Genomic DNA, 18494 nt, shown 5'->3' on the forward strand with positions numbered 1-18494 from the left:
TTCGGTGAAAAAGCTGTACTGTAGAGTTGGCACTGGCCATCTCGGTTCCAAGCTAGGTTTGTAGAAATCAGGTTCCGAGTGGTTGTTCCGACCAATATCCTGTGGCGACAACGCACTAGAGTACATATCCGTTCACAGCATGCACGAGCAGACAATCTATGGGGCCAGTCGCAGATGATCTTCGAAGTCGATCCTTCATGAGGGCCACATCATGCGAATCTATGACATCTCTCGAACGTCATGCTGGAGATCATGCTGGTACCACAGAACCCGGGAATACCACTCGCAAGGGTGATAACGTGGTGAAGGGTCCATTATACATGTTTGGAGTAGATTAATCGGGGGTCTGCAAGTGACCTGGGTTTAGTCTGACAGATTCGAGGTCATGGCACGGCCCACGGTAGGTGCAAATCGCCGCACTCGGGTGTCTTGCGAACGGCACTGCAGGTGTCACGTATAGCGGCGTACAGAAACGCTTCCCGCACCCCTCCGCGGAGATAGCCCGTTGCAAAGTGGATATACGAAGTTATGCAAGTGCAAAGGGGATGGCACCAAAGATGATAATAGAAAAAGGGGAGACAGACGGCGGTAGGAGCGAGAGCGAAGAGAGAGTGCGGATCGGCCCGAGCTGCAGCAGTAGGGACTGTAGGGACGACCATTTCTCTAATTTCTTCGTCCTAAGAGCATTGATCAATCAGCGTCCTTGCAAATAAGCCTCTCGTATCCAGGAGAGGAGGATATGCTGCCCCACAACCCCGGGGGTCTTTCCTTGCGAGTTGTCGGTCTCGATCACACGAGCCAAGTATGACACTAATGACTTCCCCGATAGCCTGAACCTGCATTGTCGCGAATGGGGAGGCGCAGATCGCCCCCGCTTGTGATCTGGCCCGCGGTGGGTGGCAGGGGTTCTTCCTATTTCCCGAGTTTCTCACGAGGCTGGGGAGATCGAGAGTGCCGGTGGGGTCAATAGATTCGGTTGGTGAGTGTGATTCAGTAGTTATCAAGGACTTGCAGTGCCAAGCGTGTCCGCGTCACCCCGGAGCGAAGGCAGGCTGCAGCTAGAGTGACTAGAGGGAGACCTACATCGAAGGGATGAAAGAAAGGACGCCTTGGGGGCGGCTAATCTGGGAGGCATAGTCGGCATGACGCACCCGGCGAAAGACGGGGGTCGAGCCACGAAGAGAACCCTGTGTCTTCTGAAGAGGTCACTCAAGGCCCATTTCCTCGCATGCTGGTTGGATAACGTTCCTGGTCGTACACAGTATCGTCTTGCAGATGCATGCATTTCGTGCTGTATACACAGCATAGGCAGTGGCGAGGAGGTCGGCATTAGCAACCTCTATCTGCATATGAAAATCCCTTCCGAACCGGCAAATGGGTGATCTGCAAGGCAAGGGCCATCGATCACGGAGAGTCGTGGCAATTATGCCCAATGGTGAGCACGCTGGAGAAGGGGAAAAATCAGCCGTAAATAGTGTTTGGGCACAGTAGCGTGGGAATGGGGATCCAAAGCTTAGCGTGGACATGACGGATGGATCGACATGGTACGGAGTACGGATCAGTAAAAGATGGGACCTGGCCTTTTTTTTTTTGCTCTCTTTGTGATGAGCAGGGAATAGCTGCTGATATGATACACTTGAACTGCACTCAGGATGGAAACGATCTAAAGCCCAACGGCCAATTCAATAAATCGAGGCGAAAAAATGACACCCAGAAACCAAAAGCACGAGGGAAAAAAGCAACGAACAGAAATAAAAAAGCACCAGCAGAATGCTCGTCAAATGTTGCCCACCTCTCTTGAACACCCGGAAAAACCGATGCAAATGGAAAATGCACAAGTACATGCACCATGCCTCTTTAGTTTATTCAAGAGCCAGCTCAAACTTGGTCAGAGAGGCCAGGACGACAAAACATTGAGACACCGAAAAAACAGACAGGAAAATAAAAAGAAAATAAACAGCCACTGAAGAGAAGAAGAGAAAGTAAAGAAAAAGAAAAAGGGATTCAAAACATGCATGTCAGATGAGCAAGTCTTCTCGCCATCGCCCCCTATTTTGGCAACCCCCGCCTTTCTCTCAACCCTGCACAAGCCGAGGACCGGAGCTTGCTTTGGAGCTGATGACCATTCCGTGACTGGGCCCCTGGTGCAGGCTGTACCAATAATCTAGCTGGACATTGGACGCTGCCAGTCATTTAGCTCGTCGACGGTCCACCCCGGCGCCACGCAGAACACACCATTGCTGCCAGGCGGAGGACTGGTGCAGCCGATCGCCTCGTAAAATTGGGATGTGCTGCTTCTTGGCAGAGCAGATGAGGCCGGCTCTGAGCTCCGATCAAACGACGATATTCCGAAGATTTTCGGGGAAGGCATGAATGGGCTCCGCATTGGCTGTTGGTGAGGCTGCTGGTGAGGCTGCGTGGACGGGTCTTGTGGCCGTAACGTTGGTTTTCTGTCAACGTACTGCTCCCTGCGCTGGTCCTCCTGGGCATTCAGGCGGGTCTTCGCCACTTGTTTCATCGGCCACCCACCTTTCGACTCTGAGCGTCGACGGTCGCGGATCGCGGAATCTGGAATGGTCATCTTGCCTTTGTTGGTTGCCCTGCGGTATCGTGTCGTAGATTGAATGCCGTTCTCAAAAGCTTCGTCTGTGAGGCGCCAGAAATTGTTTGGTTTCTTTCCGTGGATGCTTTCGCCTTTTATGGCCTCAAATCCCTGATGCAGCATTGTTAACTCATTTCTCCTATAAGGAAACACCTAGAGATGTAGTATGCAAAGAGCACGGCGGTACGTACCTGGTTCATCGACAGGTTGTGGCGAATGCTGTTCTGCCAGCCCTTGGAGCTTGGATCTCGACTTTTATTCGTGTGCTCCTCAAACCATTGATAGATTTCTTTTAGCGTGAGCTTCCTATCCTCGGCATCCTTCAGGGCTTCATAGATCAAAGCGGAGTATGGCGGGTCAGCAGTGTGCTCTTCTTCGCTGTGATCTCCAAGGCTCGTTGGTGGTGAGTTCCCATCTCCCATTGCGTTGGTGGTAGTTGTGGGGGCGGGGCTAGTACTGTCAAGAGATTGTGATGGTGACTGATGGGGAGAAACCGAAAGAGGTGGCGATGGAGTAGCGCGCATGGAAATAGCTTGTATCTTGCTTTCGGTAGCTTCCAAGTGCCCCGGGTGAAGCCAATAGGAATCCGGTACAAAGAAAGAGGATGAAGACACAGGCTGAGTATTCCAGTCTAAGGTATTATCCTGATCTGGGTGCCTATATGATCGGGCGTTCAAGTTGGGGTTCATGTTTGATGGGGTGGCAATCATAGGGTTTTGGTGCGAAGGATGAGCCGGGCGGAAGGAGGAGAAGTAGGCGTTTTCAGGCCCTGGATACCGGGGCAAGCGCGATGCAGTGGGATCATAGGTCTCAAACACTGTGGCGCCCCACGGATTGCTATAGCCAGGCTGTTGAGGGGGGATCATGGATCCTGGGGCTGGGGCTTGTGTGTAAGCCGGCCACTTCTCGACCTGGGAACCAGGGTAGTAAGGCTGGGGGCCACTGAGATTTGTGTTCAGAATGGCCTCAGAGCCGGAGGAAAATTGGGTCCTCTTTTGTACCGAGGGGTGTTGCTCGTGCTCCCGCTGGTCAGTTGGGATCTGAGCCATGTTGACGGGGTATGGTGAAAACGAATCCATACTGGATGAATGCCGCTCTGATGGTTCGATGCGTGGGGAAGGAGTTTGAATCAAGTGAGAAGCTTAAGCATGCACTTGTTTCGAAGGAGAAACAAGTTGAGGGGCGAGAGTCTCGGGGTGGAAAGAGGAACGAGGCAGGATCCAGTATAGAAGTAACCAGGGTGACCGTCATTGCTCGGCGTCGCCATTCAAGACTGAATTGGAGCTGTACACTTTGCGCTCTCTCAGATAATAATTATTTTTCTCCCGCCGACAAATGAGGCACATGCTCCTTTAGCTGCAAATAGCCTTAGGATCCTGCATTGTATCCTAGCAAACAAGGTGTGGGCCACTGGCTGTACCGTTAAATACAGAGAGCGAGGCGAGGCGAACAGCCGGGGTCGTGTCCGCAGCCTAGCGCCATCGGAGTACTAGTATCGCCTTGAAGATGCCCAAGTCGCCAACCTGTGCAACAGTACCCCATAGCATAGGCGTTGGCCAATAATCTCACAGACGGCCCAGGCGGCTCGATCTGGTACAACAGCCCTAGAAAGGGCGAGGTGGATGGTCCTAGGGGATGATCCTCTGCTGACGGACACCTGCAGTCTTCTCGCCATTGCTCCTGCAACGGCTTTATGCCCGAGCGCACGCCTTCTGGAAAATAGCAACGGGTGGTTCTGGAAAAGTCTCCTGTCTGAATTTCTGTCCTGGCTGGCAACGCGGGCGTTTCTTCTTGGTTGGCATGCTTCTAACCAGCCGGAAGTCATGAAGGCCTGCAAGCTGCAGGCTGGCGTGGTGTCACCACGACACTAGACGTTCAACGTCCGCCGTTCCGAAAAAAATGAAAATAAAAATTCTTCTTTTTCTTTTTTTCCTGAAATAAAACACCAAAGCCTCTCTGCACGCCATGACGGGATCGAAGTGCTCTAGTACTGTTACTTTCGGGGGTAGCCACCTGTTCATCCATGCAGCATGCTGAGTCGCCTCCCATGCGGTGGACACCTGAAGAGAAACAGAAAAACTACTAGCACCACTAGAACGCAGCAGACTTGAAAGAAGATCTCAAAGGGGCTCAGATTAAGCGTCTGAGTGTAGGCTGGGTGAAGGCTCCACACGTGGACGGTGCTGAAAGTTCGGGCTTATTAGTTACGATTGAATGCGAGATCCTTAAAGGATGAAGGGGAAAAGTTCCCAGTCCAATCAGTTGGGATGTGTGTTCATTCATAGGGTATCAGCTCTCTGGAAAAAAAATCCTTTCGCTCTCCTGCATGTAACTAAGGTACTACACACCATCCGTATCGACCTCCATCCTAAAAAAAAAGCCCACGCGGACATAACTCCGAATCCAGATCGCACGCTATTTCCGGTAGTAAATCTGGCAAATTTTGTAAGAGGCTGTTTCTTGAAGTTAGGGCTTGTAAAAACTTACTCTTTTGAATTGAAAATGAAGTTGGAGAATGCCCTGGGTGACACACAACGTCAGTATTTCCGTTCCCGGCATCCAAAGCCACAACCTTCGCGAGATACTTGTATCTTGGATGTATATACCTTATCGAACGTGCTTTTGAAACCTCTCTCACGCTTCGCGCTGTAGTCCCACTCCTTGTCGACGATGCGGAAGGCAATATCTTCATACGGGGCGCCGGCGATGAATCGGATCAAGCAGGTGTCGTCCTCTCCGGCCGCGGCAAAGGACTGTCCACGCTTTCGACCGTTCTCCCGCTCGATCTTGTAGGTAGGGGCTTTAGCCTTGTCGATGAGATCCGGGTAGAAAATGTTGAACTTGTAGCCCTGCACTACCTTGGGAGGTGGGTTATCATGGTCATAATGCGTTTGGTTGTACTTGTTCCACTCGAAACCCATTTGGACTCGGTTGAAATACCGAGGTTTGCGAGGCCGGTACTTGCCAGCCCATGCAGGCTCTTGGCCTGTTCCCACAGATTCCTCACCAGTGAAGATTTCCTCATTTTCACTGACGCCTTTGGCCACTTCTCTTTCGTACAAAGCCTTGGTCGCCTGCGAGAAATCTTCATTGGGGAGAGTGGCAAACCTGTGGCCGGCCGGGGGAGCTGAGGTGGTGCTGGACGCAGGGAGGGCGAAGCCAGTGGTGAAGGTAGTGGCAGGCTTCTCAGCCTGTCGCTGACGCAGGGGAACGAAGCCCATACGAAGAACTTTCTCACGGTCCCGTGCCTGTAGTATGTGGTTAGTGTCGAGAACATTTAAGACGCTCTCATGGGGGGCACTTACCACCTGGGCAAGAAAGACGTCTTCGTCCATGATCTCTAGTCCCTTGTCTTCAGGACGCACTTGCAGCAAAGGCTCTGGATCCAAGCCTTCGAACTCGGCGGGGTCATTCAGCTGGCTCTCATCTGCAGAGATGAGTGGTGCAAGGGGTGCTAGTTTTTCCTGAATAGCCTTTGCCTCTTCTCGCTGCTGTTTTCGTAGTTCACGGACTCGCTCATCGATCACTGTCTGGTAGAGAGAACGCATTCGAGCCTTGGCCTTCCGCACTTCCAGACTGCGGAGCAACTCCTCCCAGTAATCCGTATCAATAGGTTCGTTCGAGTTCAGTTTGCGCTTGACCTGGACTTCCAAGGTCTGGAGTTGCTCGTATGTCTTGGGCCCGAGAAGCCGGTCTATATCAGCAGCCACAGGCTTCAAAGCTCGCGATTCGGGCGCATCGGTCTTTTTCCGGTCTCGGCAGATAACTTTCATGGTCTAAGAAAACAAAAAATGGTGTTAGTCTGGTTTGCTTTCTGAGTTCGAAATCTATGAGAAGCGAGGGTTCTCACCTGCCAGTAGTCGCGATTCTTCTCATTCGTCTCCAGCTTGTGGAATGTATCAATCTCTTTCTCCAGCTCATGCAACTCCTTTTGCGACAGGCCCTCGAATACGCCATCTGGATGCATGATGTCGATCTCCGAATCCGGCACCTCATCCTCGAACGGGTTGCGCGTAGGATCGATCACTCGAAGAATAACCGCAAGCCAGTCGATGGGCTTTGCGCGCTTGTCCTTGACTCGGATGACGGCTTTCTTCTTGGCTTGCTGCAGCACGAACTTATCCTCCTGCGACACCCACTCGCGAGCCTGCTCGTCTTCTTGTAGCTGATTAATGCGAAGTTGGTCGCGCATGTCCCGCTGCTGGGGCTGGCGAGGTCTTCCTTGGTCCCGTCCGCGGTTCGAGTCTTGTCTGTCGCGCCAGTGACGATTGTCGTGGGATCTGTGGGGGTGCGGCTGGGGAGAGCGCGACCGGTCGCGCTGCGCGCCCGACCAGTCCGGGCGCCGCCCAGACATTTCGCGTGAGGTTCGAAGGAATATTCAGATGAAATATTACAGTTGTGGTAGAAAATTGAACGGTACGGGGTTCGGTGGAGGTTGAATTGTTGACGCGCGGGGAGGATGAGAAGTGAAGAAGAAGATCGGCGGCAAGTCAAGTGGCGGCTAACTTAACGTTGCGCACTGCAGGTCGAGGCAGCTCCGGCGCAGCTCCAGGCAGCCGAGCCCGAGCTCAATCTCCATTCCTTGCACTTCCCCCATCAACCACAAAGGGCTCCAGGCCATCTCAAAGGATGTTCCCAAATTGGCACAGACTGAAGCTATCGCAGAGCCCACGCTCTATCCCTGCTCTGCTTTTTCAATACACTTGGACGCACGATGGCTATGAGCTTTACCTGACCGATCTCACTTCCATCTGGTCAGAACGACTGTGTGTCGAGGATATCTCCAATCGCGCAGAGCAGAATGCCACCACAATTGATCCCAACGAAGGGTCCGACCAACTGGACCTTCTACTCAGAAAGATCGATGAAGCTCTAGGCGGCAATTCAAGCAAACCAGTAATATACAGTGGATCCCGAACCGATTCGCTCGAGCTCCATATCAGTGCTAAGTTACCTGCTCCACTAAGGCCCCTCGAATGGACATTGTTACTGCAGAAAGAGCCTACAGAAGCTCTGGTCAGCCACGTTTTGCTGCCGCTGATCAAAGATGGAGCTGAATGGGAGTCCCGCCAGCGAAACCTACTGGATCAGATCAAGCAGAAAGACTGGATTCTGGGGAAACTGTTTGATCGGATAGAGTCCCTTGGAGTCGAAATAGGGACAATATTTCCTAGCGCTGTTGGATTTCGCTCTGCTAGAAAGGGCGGTACGCGATCTGAAGCTGCCAGGTTCATTAAAGGCGTGGCGCCATTTGACGAACAGGCCTGGCTCTCTCAGTCAGGAACCTCTTCCGATGGCTCCAACTTAGCTTCAAACATAGCGCACGAGATTTTTGGAGTGGAAACTGAGCGTGATGTTGAACAAAATCACCAAGCGCAAAATGAGTGGTGGCTGGAGCTCGGAAAACGCTCGGAATCGTCCTTCCACGACGAAAATGAATCCGCCTTAGAGGAGCACGCTGCTCCAGTTCAGCAACGGTCGAATCTCCAAGAACATACAGAGCGAGGCCAAAATGATGGTGAAACCACAGCTACCACTGATTCTGAATTTGAGGTTTGTCGAAATGACGAATATCATCTATTATTAGACTAACCAATTTATCAGCGAGATGAAAGACCATTTAGAAAGGTCGCACCTAAAAAACGAGTATCTTCATCCCCGAAGCCGACACCGAAACCAAGCCCCAAGATAGCTAGTCCTCCAGCACCGGCCAGTAAAGACGGTGATGCAACAGCATCTGAATCTGAGTCTAATCTCGATTCTGCGCCCGGACCACGAAGAACCAAGATACCAAGCAGCTCCCCTTCGCCAAAGTCCGATGCGTCCACTAGTGGCAAACCGCCACCCAAAAAGGCAATGGGAAGACTGGGTATCATTGGAGGCAAGAAAAAGAAAGCCGAGGAAAAGCAATATCCACCATCTTCACCCGAAGACCCAACACCAGACACATCAAGTCCAGCCAGAAACGACCCAGCTCCATCACCAGCTAAGACAAAAATGTCTTCAAAGCTCGGAGTAATAGGCGGGAAGAATAAGGCAAAACGCAAAGAAACTTCTCCGCCTGCCCCTTCTACACTCTCTCCTGATCAGCAACCTCCACCTAAAGAGGAAGAACCGACTCCGAAGAAGCCGATCAGAGAATCTCCAATTAACGAGAAACCTACAAAGCCACCCACCAAGGCTGCTCCCGAGTCTGCGGAAACAGAAGAGGAGATGGCAAAGCGGAGACGGGAAGAACTGAAGCGGCAGCTGGAGGCTCAGAGTAAAGCTCCTGCGAAGAAGAAGCGGAGGTTTTGATTGGATCTATCATAGTTAAGTGGATGTATATAAGAATTTTTGGATATGAGCTTTCAAGTATCATTTCAAGGTATCCAGATTGAAGTAAATTGGAACTGTCTCTCGACAAGGGGGAATAAAAAAAGCAAAAGGCCCAATCATAAAAAGAACCTGAAACAAATCGCTAAAGAGTAAACCGACCAAAACCATGCGCCAGTTACTTCCTAAAAATGAGATTGATAAATTACAAAAGCTTCTAAGTTAGTCTGCAACAATCAGAACGGTTGCATTCTCTTTCCCTTACCTAGTAGGTACTCGTAGAATTCCCCGATCCCATCAAGTTGATACCGCAATTACTCCTTCGCCGCACCACTACTAGCCCGACTAGGCGCAGCTCTTCGCCTGCCTTGCTCGACAGGTGTGACAAGTCTCACCTTCTTGGGCGAGACCGCACCAGAAGATAGGGCACTCTGCCCGGCAGAATTGGTGCCCGAAGCATTGGAAACAGTACCGTTTCCCCCTGTCGCAGCAGCGACTCCTGCAGCACCGAGCATACCGCGGACTTTCTCGACAGCTTTACTCTCGCCCTTGGACCAGGGATCGCGTTTCACGAGACCGACGCCAGCGGAGCGGCTGGCGGAATCACGACGCTTGGATTCAGTAAGAAAGACCTGGCGGTTGAATTCGCGACGGAAGCCTGGTCCACAGTCGTGTAAGCAGCCAGGTGTTGCACAGCCGCCTTCGCTCATAGAAAGATCGCCGAGCCAGGTTGTGATGCAAGCTAGGTGGCCGCCATGCCCGCAGCCTTGGCACCATGACCAAAGGGCGGAGCCTTGGGGTCTAGGGGTAGTGAAAGACTCGAGTGAATCGGGCTCATTGGCTGGGACGGGCTCAGTGAGAACTGAGGACTCTGAGGAGAGGCGTGAAATGGTGTCGGCATCTGGATTGGGGCATGCGTTGTTTTGTACTTGGATGGTTGGTTCCTGGGATTGAGCTCTAACCCACTCAGCAGGCGGGTCGATGCTAGAGCAAATCGAGCATGGCGACTGCGGTGTGTTGCAACGATGGCAGCGCGTGTTGTCACGCACGGGATTTTCATATGGCCGTTGACAGGAGTGGCAAAAGGCGTTGATGAAAGTGTCTGCTTGAGCATAGTCATAAACGGCGGGATACTTTGCAACGCATGACAGGCGAAGCTCTGCAGCCTCCAAGTCCAACGAATGGCGAACAAGTGCTTCATTGTAAGCTTTAAAGACCATTTCACATTCTTCATATGGAAGAATATCCTCACAGTCCTCGAAGAGAATGTGGAACTTGTGGAGTAAATGAGCAGCAGTTTGAATGTCCACGGAGCTACTGCTGCTGTGATAATAGCGCACTGCCTCCTTCAGGATGGCCTCGATACTCCATGGTTTGGGGTCTGCTGTGTCAGGGATAAGCGGGAGTTTCACTTGTGAAAGATCTTCGTAAATTCCAGCGATTGCCGGGTACACAGCTGTATTGGCGGAGAGGTTGTTTCTCGAGGACTGAAAGTTTCCGTCGTGGTCTTGGTGTTCGAGGGGAGTCGATTCTTTTATCAGCGGAGCAGGGCTAGATGGTCTCTCCAAGTGAAGCCCAGCACTTTCCAAAGTCAAATCGTCAATTTCCAGATCGTCTTCGGGTTCTTCTTGGGCGGGTTCGAGGTTGGACTCTCGTCTTGCAGAAGAGGCGAGCCGGCCGCCGTTGAAAGACCCAGCTTGACCACCATCTGACATTCGACGGTCGGGAAACTGACCATTAGAGGAGTACGAGGCACCAATGGATTTGGAAGGATGCGAGCTGTCAGTCGACGCGGAGAACATGGGAAAACTCTCCGAGGAATCGTGGCGATGGTAACGCTCCATGGGTGGGCGGTTAGAACCGATAGGGGAACCCAACGTCAAGACCTTCTTGGGGGTTTGTTTAAAGTCCCGAATAGCCGCACGTTTGTCTTCCATTTGTTGATCATAGTCATCTTCGGGTGCTTCGCGTAATAACTCTGGAGGACGCCGCGAACGCCAGTCTGCTCTGCCTGCAATGGCTCGAGGTGCTGATCTTTGATCGCTATGCGGATCTGTCTGTCCGGGGTCGCGCAAATAGTCAATTGCGTGACTGGAAGAAAGCATTCCCTCGCTAGATGTAGCGGACTGTCCTTGCTGAAGTGGCATGGGTAGGCGGGCTTCGGGATCGGACATTCCCCAGCCGTTATTAGAGCTTAAAACAGACGGGGGAAGAGGGTCGAGGTCGGCCGCATTGTCGTTTATCGAAGGGGTCAGTGAGTCACTATCCGACCAGGAGTCCATAGGCGAATCCGGCAATGGCTGCGCCAATGGTGTAGTCATGTTCGACGTGCTTTCGGCTTCAGGCGTGAGTCCTTTCTGGCCTTCTGTCTCAATGACTCCTTTGAAGAGTCGGCTTTTAACCTTGCCTTGCCTGTTTTCATCCACCGGCCGGTTTTTCTCCGACAGCAATCCGTCTTTGGAAGATTTCGTCTTGAGAGTACCCCCGCCCCTGCTTGCAGGTTGCCCTCTCGATCTACGTTGAAGCTCTTGCAGAATGGTGAACTTGACGATGCGCCAGGTTTGAGCCAATTTGGGGAGAGCCACCTCATCAGCACGTTCCGCATTATGATCGAGGGACTCTATCAAAGAATTCAGAACATTTGCTTGGAGATTATGGGTTTTTTCGTTTATGAGCGGCGAGTAATTTTGTGCCAAGAATCGGAAGAGGGATGCATCGTTCGTAGCACCGGGGATGCTCCCGATCGCGCCAGCCTGACTAGGAAGGGGCGTGGAGATCTTGGCTAAAGCTTGTTCGAGGTCGAGGACAGGGATGCTGTCCCCGACTCCGGGAGGGGTGTTGCCCAGTGATTTGGAGGTCGAGATCGTCGTGAAGGGCTTGGTTTGCCGACTGCGTAATGACGAAGCAAGAGCGGCTTCGTCTAGGATGTCGTCTATCGGGCTTTGGCTAAGTGATTTCTCACCGGTGCTAAATTGGTCCTCATCGTAAGTAATCGGTTCGGCAGGGTTGACATTCAGTGGTTGTCGCCTCGGCCGCCTTTGGCCAAAGGCCACAAACTCGCCATTGGGGCTCCAGGCAACCGAGCACATCGGCCGGCGCTTGACCAACGTCGGGGAGTAGCGGACGTCGGTTTGGGTGAAGGCCCCAGCCTCCCCGACGGTCCACAACAGGTCCTTGGAATGCCAAAGCAGATCCGTGGCCGGGGCGTCATATCGGTCAAACTCCCGGAAGGGCATATGCGGGCGACGGAGATCCCATAAGTGGATGCGCGGGTCTTCCTTGTCGTAAGCCGTCACGATCTGGGAGGATTGCCACTCGCCCGAGGCGGGCGAGTCGCCTACCCAGGAAGGAGGTCGCCAACGGACATTGGTGACGGCCTGGGGGGTCCGGAACTGGAATGCAGGTTTCTGGCGGCGCTCCGCAGAGGAGGAGAAATCCCAGACCTTGACTTGGCGGTCTGTACCACTGCTGACGATGTGCTTCCCATCAGGGTGCCAGTCGACGGCGAAACACGGGCGATCGTGAGCCGCAATCCTCATGAGCGGGGCGTTCACCTTGCGCCAATCCCACATCTGAATGGCGCCGCTGTCCGAAGCGGTCGCAAACACGACGCCGTCGGTGGGCGACCACCGGACGTCCCGGATAGCATCGCTATTGCCCTGATAGACATGCTTGCTGCCGCACGTGGAAGGCCCCCGATTCGCAGAGGCGGATCGTAGATCCCACATCCGGATGGTACCATCTTGACTGCCGGAGAGAAGCCAAGAGGCGAAATAGGGGTTGAAGGTGAGTCTGTGAACCTGGCGGTTGTGGCCCTGGAAGCGACATAATTGGAGGCCGGGCCGCTGCAGGTCGTAAACGACGACGCGGCCATTGGCGACAGCCGTGGCGATTATTCGGTCGTAATTGCCATGTGACCACTTGACGTCCTTGACATTCAACTGATCCTTGTGCGGCATTGACACGCCGGCGTCGTGGTGGGTAGATGCATAGCTGATGACCGTGTTGCGAATATTAAATTCCTCCGACGAATGGTCAGGCGAGACGCGGATGGTTTTGAGTATGTCCTTGCCACCAATCACCGCATGTGTCCGCTGCGGCGAGATATCGAGGGCGGCGATGGGGATGCCGGTTCGGTGAGTGACTGTCTGCGGTTCTCCTGGACTGATGCGAATCGATTAGCATACCATTGGTCGATCTCATTCTGGGATCTTGGGAGGGTTTAGTTCCCCGTCCGATAATCGAGTGGGAAGCCGATCTGGCGGACGGGCAGCAGCGGGAGCGCGGACATGAGGGGGTGGCTTAGGGTAAAGGATGAGAGAGATCAGAATGGAGGCCGACTCGTACTCGAACTGAGGCACGAGCGGTGTGAAAGTGCATGCAACACGTACAGAGATTTTGACCTGATCGGTCGGGGACCATCCACTCGGCTGCTCTGCGGACTGGGGGGTCGGGATCCGGAGAAGAAGGGTTGAGCAAAGCGGGCCAGCGCGTTGGCGGCGCGCGAGTACTTCTGCGTCGGCGGCGGCGGCGGAGGAGGGGCCGGCGAGCGTGACCGTGACCCTGGAAGGTCCGACATTGCTCACCAGGTGGCCATGGGGGGCACACGACCAGTTGACGTGAAGAGGTGTGGGATGGAGAGGGTGGTTGCGCAAGCGGTGAGGCCGAGGTCGTGGAGGAGTCGCCTTTTTCCCTGTCGGTCTTGGGCGCCGGTTGGGCATGGAGCGGTCTGGAGGCCAGCACAGCGATTCAGAGTCATCCAATTTGCAGATTTGCAGTCGCAACTTGCAGCATTTGCCAATTTGCAAATCGGACAGTTTGTCTGCAGGGTGTCGTCAGAGCGGCTGTCAGGTCGTCGGATTGTCAGGTCGCCGGCTGCTCCGCGTTGTTACTAAGTATGTGCCTCAGCATGTATACCAGCTCGGTGCTATTGCTTCATGTCTCACACTGCCGGATGCGCGGGAGTCCAATGATGGCCGATCCACGCGGTGGCCATGAACTTCGCCCCTGAGAAACAAAGTTAAAATCGACGGGGGATGCACCTGTGAGGCGTCTGGCCCAGCAAGTACCGTCCCTCTTACACTAGTGTAGGCTCGTTCGTGCAGCGTATCAGCGGCGTCCATCGGAGCTCAGATTGCAGTCAAGACGCCGGGGGTCGCACATTGCTCGAATCTAGATCGGAGTCGATGTCTGATCGCCAGAACATCTGAGCTGGAATCATCAGGGCGTGGTCGTCGCCGTCATGATGCAATGTGTAATGGAACTATATATATCACGAGCACGCGGCCCGTTACACTCTCTTACTCCCTTCTCTTCCCTTTCCTCATTCAACACGGGTAAAGCGTCTTTGAGTGCTTATACAATATTGCATCAAATATTTTAGTCCTAGGTTATTGCATGACCCCGGGGTATCCTACGGTTGTGTGTCGTGCTGGTGGCTCCAAAAAGTCCCGCCGAGTCGAGATCGTACCTTACGCAACAGGAGGATCCTCACATTCCAACCCGGTCCATCGGGCACAAACTACAACGACCGACTCCTAGGACTTTGTTCGGAGCATCACATTTAGGTTCGGACGCGGCTTGACAAGGGCAAACATTTGCATCGGGAGACCACAAATGCTCATGGTCGGGCTATAAAAAGGCGGGTTGAAGCTGGTGAGTGTCCTTCACCCACCCCCCTCAAGCCCAAGTGGACCCCGGTAGCTGCAGCCTGCATCCACACCGTCATTCTTCGTGCTATACACACCTCGACACCTGGAGGGCCGGACGAAGTGATTTCTTGGAATTCGCCACTGGAACCACTTCGACGTGGGCAATTCGCTCCCCGAACCCCCCTAGTAGAGCCAAAACAAGAAATACACGGCCGAAGCCTCCAATTCCAGACTGTGCCCTGCCCAAGCCCCAGAATCCACGCGCAGCAGACCCCAAAAAAGCAAAAAGAAAGATCACTACCAACAATAACCAACGTTGATTCGCTTAGAACTAAAAAAAGTCATCCCAATCCCCAAACCAAAAAAGCTCCGATTTGCGTGAAACGTGAACCGGCTGCACCGAAAACCGAAGACAATTCTGCTCCCCGCGTCCGTCGCATTCCTCGCGTCGATCCTTTTGGCCACCGTCCTTCCGATCCCGAAACCGTCCACCTCCCTCCTCCCTTCCGGATCGTCGGGGACACTCGTGTCATGGAAATCGTCTGAATCGGTCTTTCTTTTCTTTTTCTTCACCGGGGAAGTGTCACTCGAGTTCGCCATGGATCCCCAGGCAGCTCGCGAGCTGCTGGAGTACCTGCGCACATGTTACCCGATCCTGCTCCTCGTTCTCTTCGTCGTGGCCTTCGTGGCCAACACGATGGTCGTCGCCCGCAAGGCCAACCGCCAGGAAGCCCAGAATGTCGGCCCCGGGGGTCGTCCCCTGCCCAGACGGTCCCGCAGCGACTCGGCATTGAAGAAGACGCAGGCCTTCTCGCGCACCGTCAAGCTGTGCTTCAACTGGCTCTCGGCCGCCGTCCTCCTCACCTTCCTCGCCGATGCGACCATCTACGTCGTCCATGTGATGGTAGCCCGATCTGAACAATGGTGGCGGGGCCAGTCGGTGGTGGTACGTCCGTCTAAGCCCTGCTCCCGGGGGATTCCTGCAGGCGAAATTTGCCGGCCCAAAAATATCAATGCTAACCCACCTCATCGCAGATCTACATCGTCGGTTCTTTTTTCGACTATGCGGTCATTCTGATGACCTTACTCGATACCACCCCATCCCCAACGCCCGCTCAACTCGTGTGTTGGTCCGTCGCTATCCCTATCGAAATCGTTATCCTTACCACCTCCCTGTCCTTCTACACCTCCGTCCACCATGAGCCCACCGTGGGAGATCCTGACGGCGGTCCGCTCCGCCGGACTATCACTTTCTGGGAGAGCATGGAAGTTGTCTCCAACAGTGTCCGGATTCTTCTTCTCTTCGCTCTCGTCCTGCTCTACACCTGCAACTCCTTCACCTTCAAGAGCCATGGTGGACAGACACACCGTGGGGCGAATGGGGCCTCCGAAACCACCGGACTGCTCGATTCCTCAGGCGCCGAGAATGGTCACGCTAATGGACATGCCTATGGCTCAACAAATGGGGCTGCACGCCCCGAAGCGAAGCCCCAAGATCCCTGGGTACGGCCCACCACCATGCCGTCCACGAGCTGGTGGGAGTATCTGAGTGGCTACTCTCTATTCTTCCCCTATCTTTGGCCCTCCAAATCTCGTCGCCTTCAGATTGTCGTCGTAGCCTGTTTCGTTCTGCTGGTCCTCCAGCGCATCGTAAACGTTCTGGTCCCGATCCAGGTCGGAGCTATTACGACTGCGCTGGCCAAGCAGCAAGATCTGAACACTTTCCGCGTTCCCTGGCTCGAAATATCCATGTATGTCCTTTTCAGGTGGCTTCAGGGCGGCCAAGGCTTGCTGAGCTCTCTACGCTCCAGTCTATGGATCCCTGTCAGCCAGTATTCCTACATGGAGCTTTCCACGGCCGCGTTCGAGCACGTGCATGGCCTAAGCCTGGACTTCCATCTGGGCAAGAAGACCGGCGAGGTGCTTTCTGCGCTGAGCAAGGGAAGCTCTATCAACACATTCTTGGAACAGATCACGTTTCAAGTTGTCCCTATGTTGGTTGATCTAATCATTGCAATCATATACTTCCTGGTTGCTTTTGATGTATACTACGCCCTCGTCGTCGGAATTTCGACATTTGGTTATCTTTATGTCACTGTCCGCATGGCACAGTGGAGAGCAGAGATCCGAAGACAAATGGTCAATGCCTCGAGACAAGAGGACGCCGTCAAGTAAGTATATGCTTCTCGTTCAACGTAATTTGTGGAGCTTTGGCGCCTGGAACAAATGACTTACATTTCTAGAAATGATTCAATGGTTTCGTACGAAACAGTCAAGTATTTCAACGCGGAACAATATGAATTCAACCGATACCGTGGGGCTGTTAGTGACTTCCAAAGCGCCGAATATCACGTTCTATTCTCCCTGACGTTACTCAACACTACCCAAAACACGGTCTTCATGCTCGGCCTCCTACTCACCTGTTTCATTGCCGCCTACCAGGTTGCAACTGGCCAGCAGCCGGTGGGCCGTTTCGTGTCCTTGTTGACCTACATGGCTCAACTTCAAGGCCCTCTGAACTTCTTTGGTACTTTCTATCGTTCCATTCAATCGGCCCTGATCAATGCCGAGCGTATGCTGGAGCTCTTCCGAGAGCAGCCTACGGTGGTCGACAACCCCCGTTCCACCCCATTGTTCAAGTGCAAGGGTGACATCAGCTTTGATAATGTCGAATTCTCATACGATGTGCGAAAGCCCGCTTTGAACGGACTGACATTCCGCTGTGAACCGGGAACTACTACTGCTTTGGTGGGAGAGTCTGGCGGAGGTAAATCGACAGTCTTCCGGCTCCTGTTCCGCTTCTACAATGCCGAGAAGGGCTCATTGCGTGTTGATGGAAAAGACGTCCAGGACATCACCATCGACTCTCTTCGCAAGCACATTGGTGTGGTGCCGCAAGACACAGTCCTTTTCAACGAGACCCTGATGTACAACTTGAAGTATGCCAACCAGGATGCTACCGACGAAGACGTCTACCGGGCCTGCCGCGCCGCCAGTATTCATGACAAGATCATGGCGTTCCCTGACGGTTACAATACGAAGGTCGGAGAGCGTGGCCTCCGACTTAGTGGTGGCGAGAAGCAGCGTGTGGCCATTGCGCGCACTATTCTGAAGAACCCTCGGATTATCCTTCTCGACGAAGCTACTGCAGCTCTTGACACCGACACCGAGGAGCACATCCAGCATGCTCTTTCCACGCTCTCTCACGGCCGGACCATGCTTGTGATCGCTCATCGCCTGAGCACAATCACAACCGCGGATCGCATCCTGGTCCTGTCGGATGGCCAAGTCGCTGAGAGCGGCACTCACGAGGAGCTTCTGGCCATGAAGGGTCGTTATGCCAGCATGTGGCGCAAGCAAATTCGGGCGCAGAAGGCTGCCGCAGAGGCCCAAGTGCTTCAGGATCGTGCGGAACGTATTCGCAACGCAACTAACAGCGACGACAGCTCTAGCCAGTCAGATGAGGACCGAAATTGCGCCCGACCCGCTCACTAGATTTGTCGATGGTCTGTACAGGCAACTCGAATTGCAATCACTTGACCACCCCCTCGCGATTTTAACTTTCGATGTGTGCATACGATTTTCCAATATTCTTTTTGACCGAGGGAACCGAAAAAGTCTGGGGATGTAATGTGTTTCCAAAACAGCTGGGACGGCATGAAATCGGGTGCTGTTATTGCAGACCCTTCCCCTTCTCCTACGTCTTTCGGGTCTTTTTTATTCAACGGTGCCTGGAATCTTGTTCTCTTTTCTTTTCTTTTCTTTTTTTTTTCTCTTTCTGATCCGTTCTTTGCAATTTCTGGCGTTCGGAACTGACGACGCGAATGACATGGTCCTTGTCCCTGTTTCATATCAACCTGGTGCACGATTGGTCGGGGACACGTGGAAATAAAAAAAAACTAGATTAATCACTAGGGCCGCCGAGA

General features: G+C 53.4%; 5 protein-coding genes across 5 annotated transcripts; 2 read left to right on the forward strand and 3 right to left on the reverse strand.

Annotated features, from left to right (window-relative positions):
• Nucleotides 1–2164: 2164 nt before the first annotated feature.
• Nucleotides 2165–3651, reverse strand: N7532_003831 (forkhead box transcription factor; the record flags this gene model as incomplete). Its single annotated transcript, XM_056616325.1, has 2 exons — nucleotides 2165–2713; nucleotides 2794–3651. The coding sequence occupies 2 exons, from the start codon at nucleotides 3649–3651 to the stop codon at nucleotides 2165–2167; spliced, it is 1407 nt and encodes a 468-aa protein (XP_056476682.1).
• A 1366-nt stretch (nucleotides 3652–5017) lies between these two features.
• On the reverse strand, nucleotides 5018–6956 carry N7532_003832 (splicing factor cactin; the record flags this gene model as incomplete). Its single annotated transcript, XM_056616326.1, has 4 exons — nucleotides 5018–5035; nucleotides 5209–5850; nucleotides 5908–6378; nucleotides 6453–6956. The coding sequence occupies 4 exons, from the start codon at nucleotides 6954–6956 to the stop codon at nucleotides 5018–5020; spliced, it is 1635 nt and encodes a 544-aa protein (XP_056476683.1).
• Nucleotides 6957–7231: 275 nt separating this feature from the next.
• N7532_003833 (uncharacterized protein) lies at nucleotides 7232–8899 on the forward strand (the record flags this gene model as incomplete). The annotated part of the gene is made up of 2 exons (XM_056616327.1): nucleotides 7232–8155; nucleotides 8207–8899. The coding sequence occupies 2 exons, from the start codon at nucleotides 7232–7234 to the stop codon at nucleotides 8897–8899; spliced, it is 1617 nt and encodes a 538-aa protein (XP_056476684.1).
• A 332-nt stretch (nucleotides 8900–9231) lies between these two features.
• N7532_003834 (WD repeat protein) lies at nucleotides 9232–13638 on the reverse strand (the record flags this gene model as incomplete). The annotated part of the gene is made up of 2 exons (XM_056616328.1): nucleotides 9232–13076; nucleotides 13185–13638. 2 exons carry the CDS (start codon nucleotides 13636–13638, stop codon nucleotides 9232–9234), a joined length of 4299 nt encoding a protein of 1432 aa, XP_056476685.1.
• A 1528-nt stretch (nucleotides 13639–15166) lies between these two features.
• Nucleotides 15167–18063, forward strand: hmt1 (putative vacuolar ABC heavy metal transporter (Hmt1); the record flags this gene model as incomplete). The annotated part of the gene is made up of 3 exons (XM_056616329.1): nucleotides 15167–15514; nucleotides 15604–16739; nucleotides 16812–18063. 3 exons carry the CDS (start codon nucleotides 15167–15169, stop codon nucleotides 18061–18063), a joined length of 2736 nt encoding a protein of 911 aa, XP_056476686.1.
• Nucleotides 18064–18494: the final 431 nt, after the last annotated feature.

This window comes from Penicillium argentinense, assembly GCF_028826775.1.
Source record: "Penicillium argentinense strain IBT 30761 chromosome Unknown utg000004l_segment0_segment0, whole genome shotgun sequence".
In the NCBI taxonomy this organism is placed as follows: Eukaryota; Fungi; Ascomycota; class Eurotiomycetes; order Eurotiales; family Aspergillaceae; genus Penicillium; species Penicillium argentinense.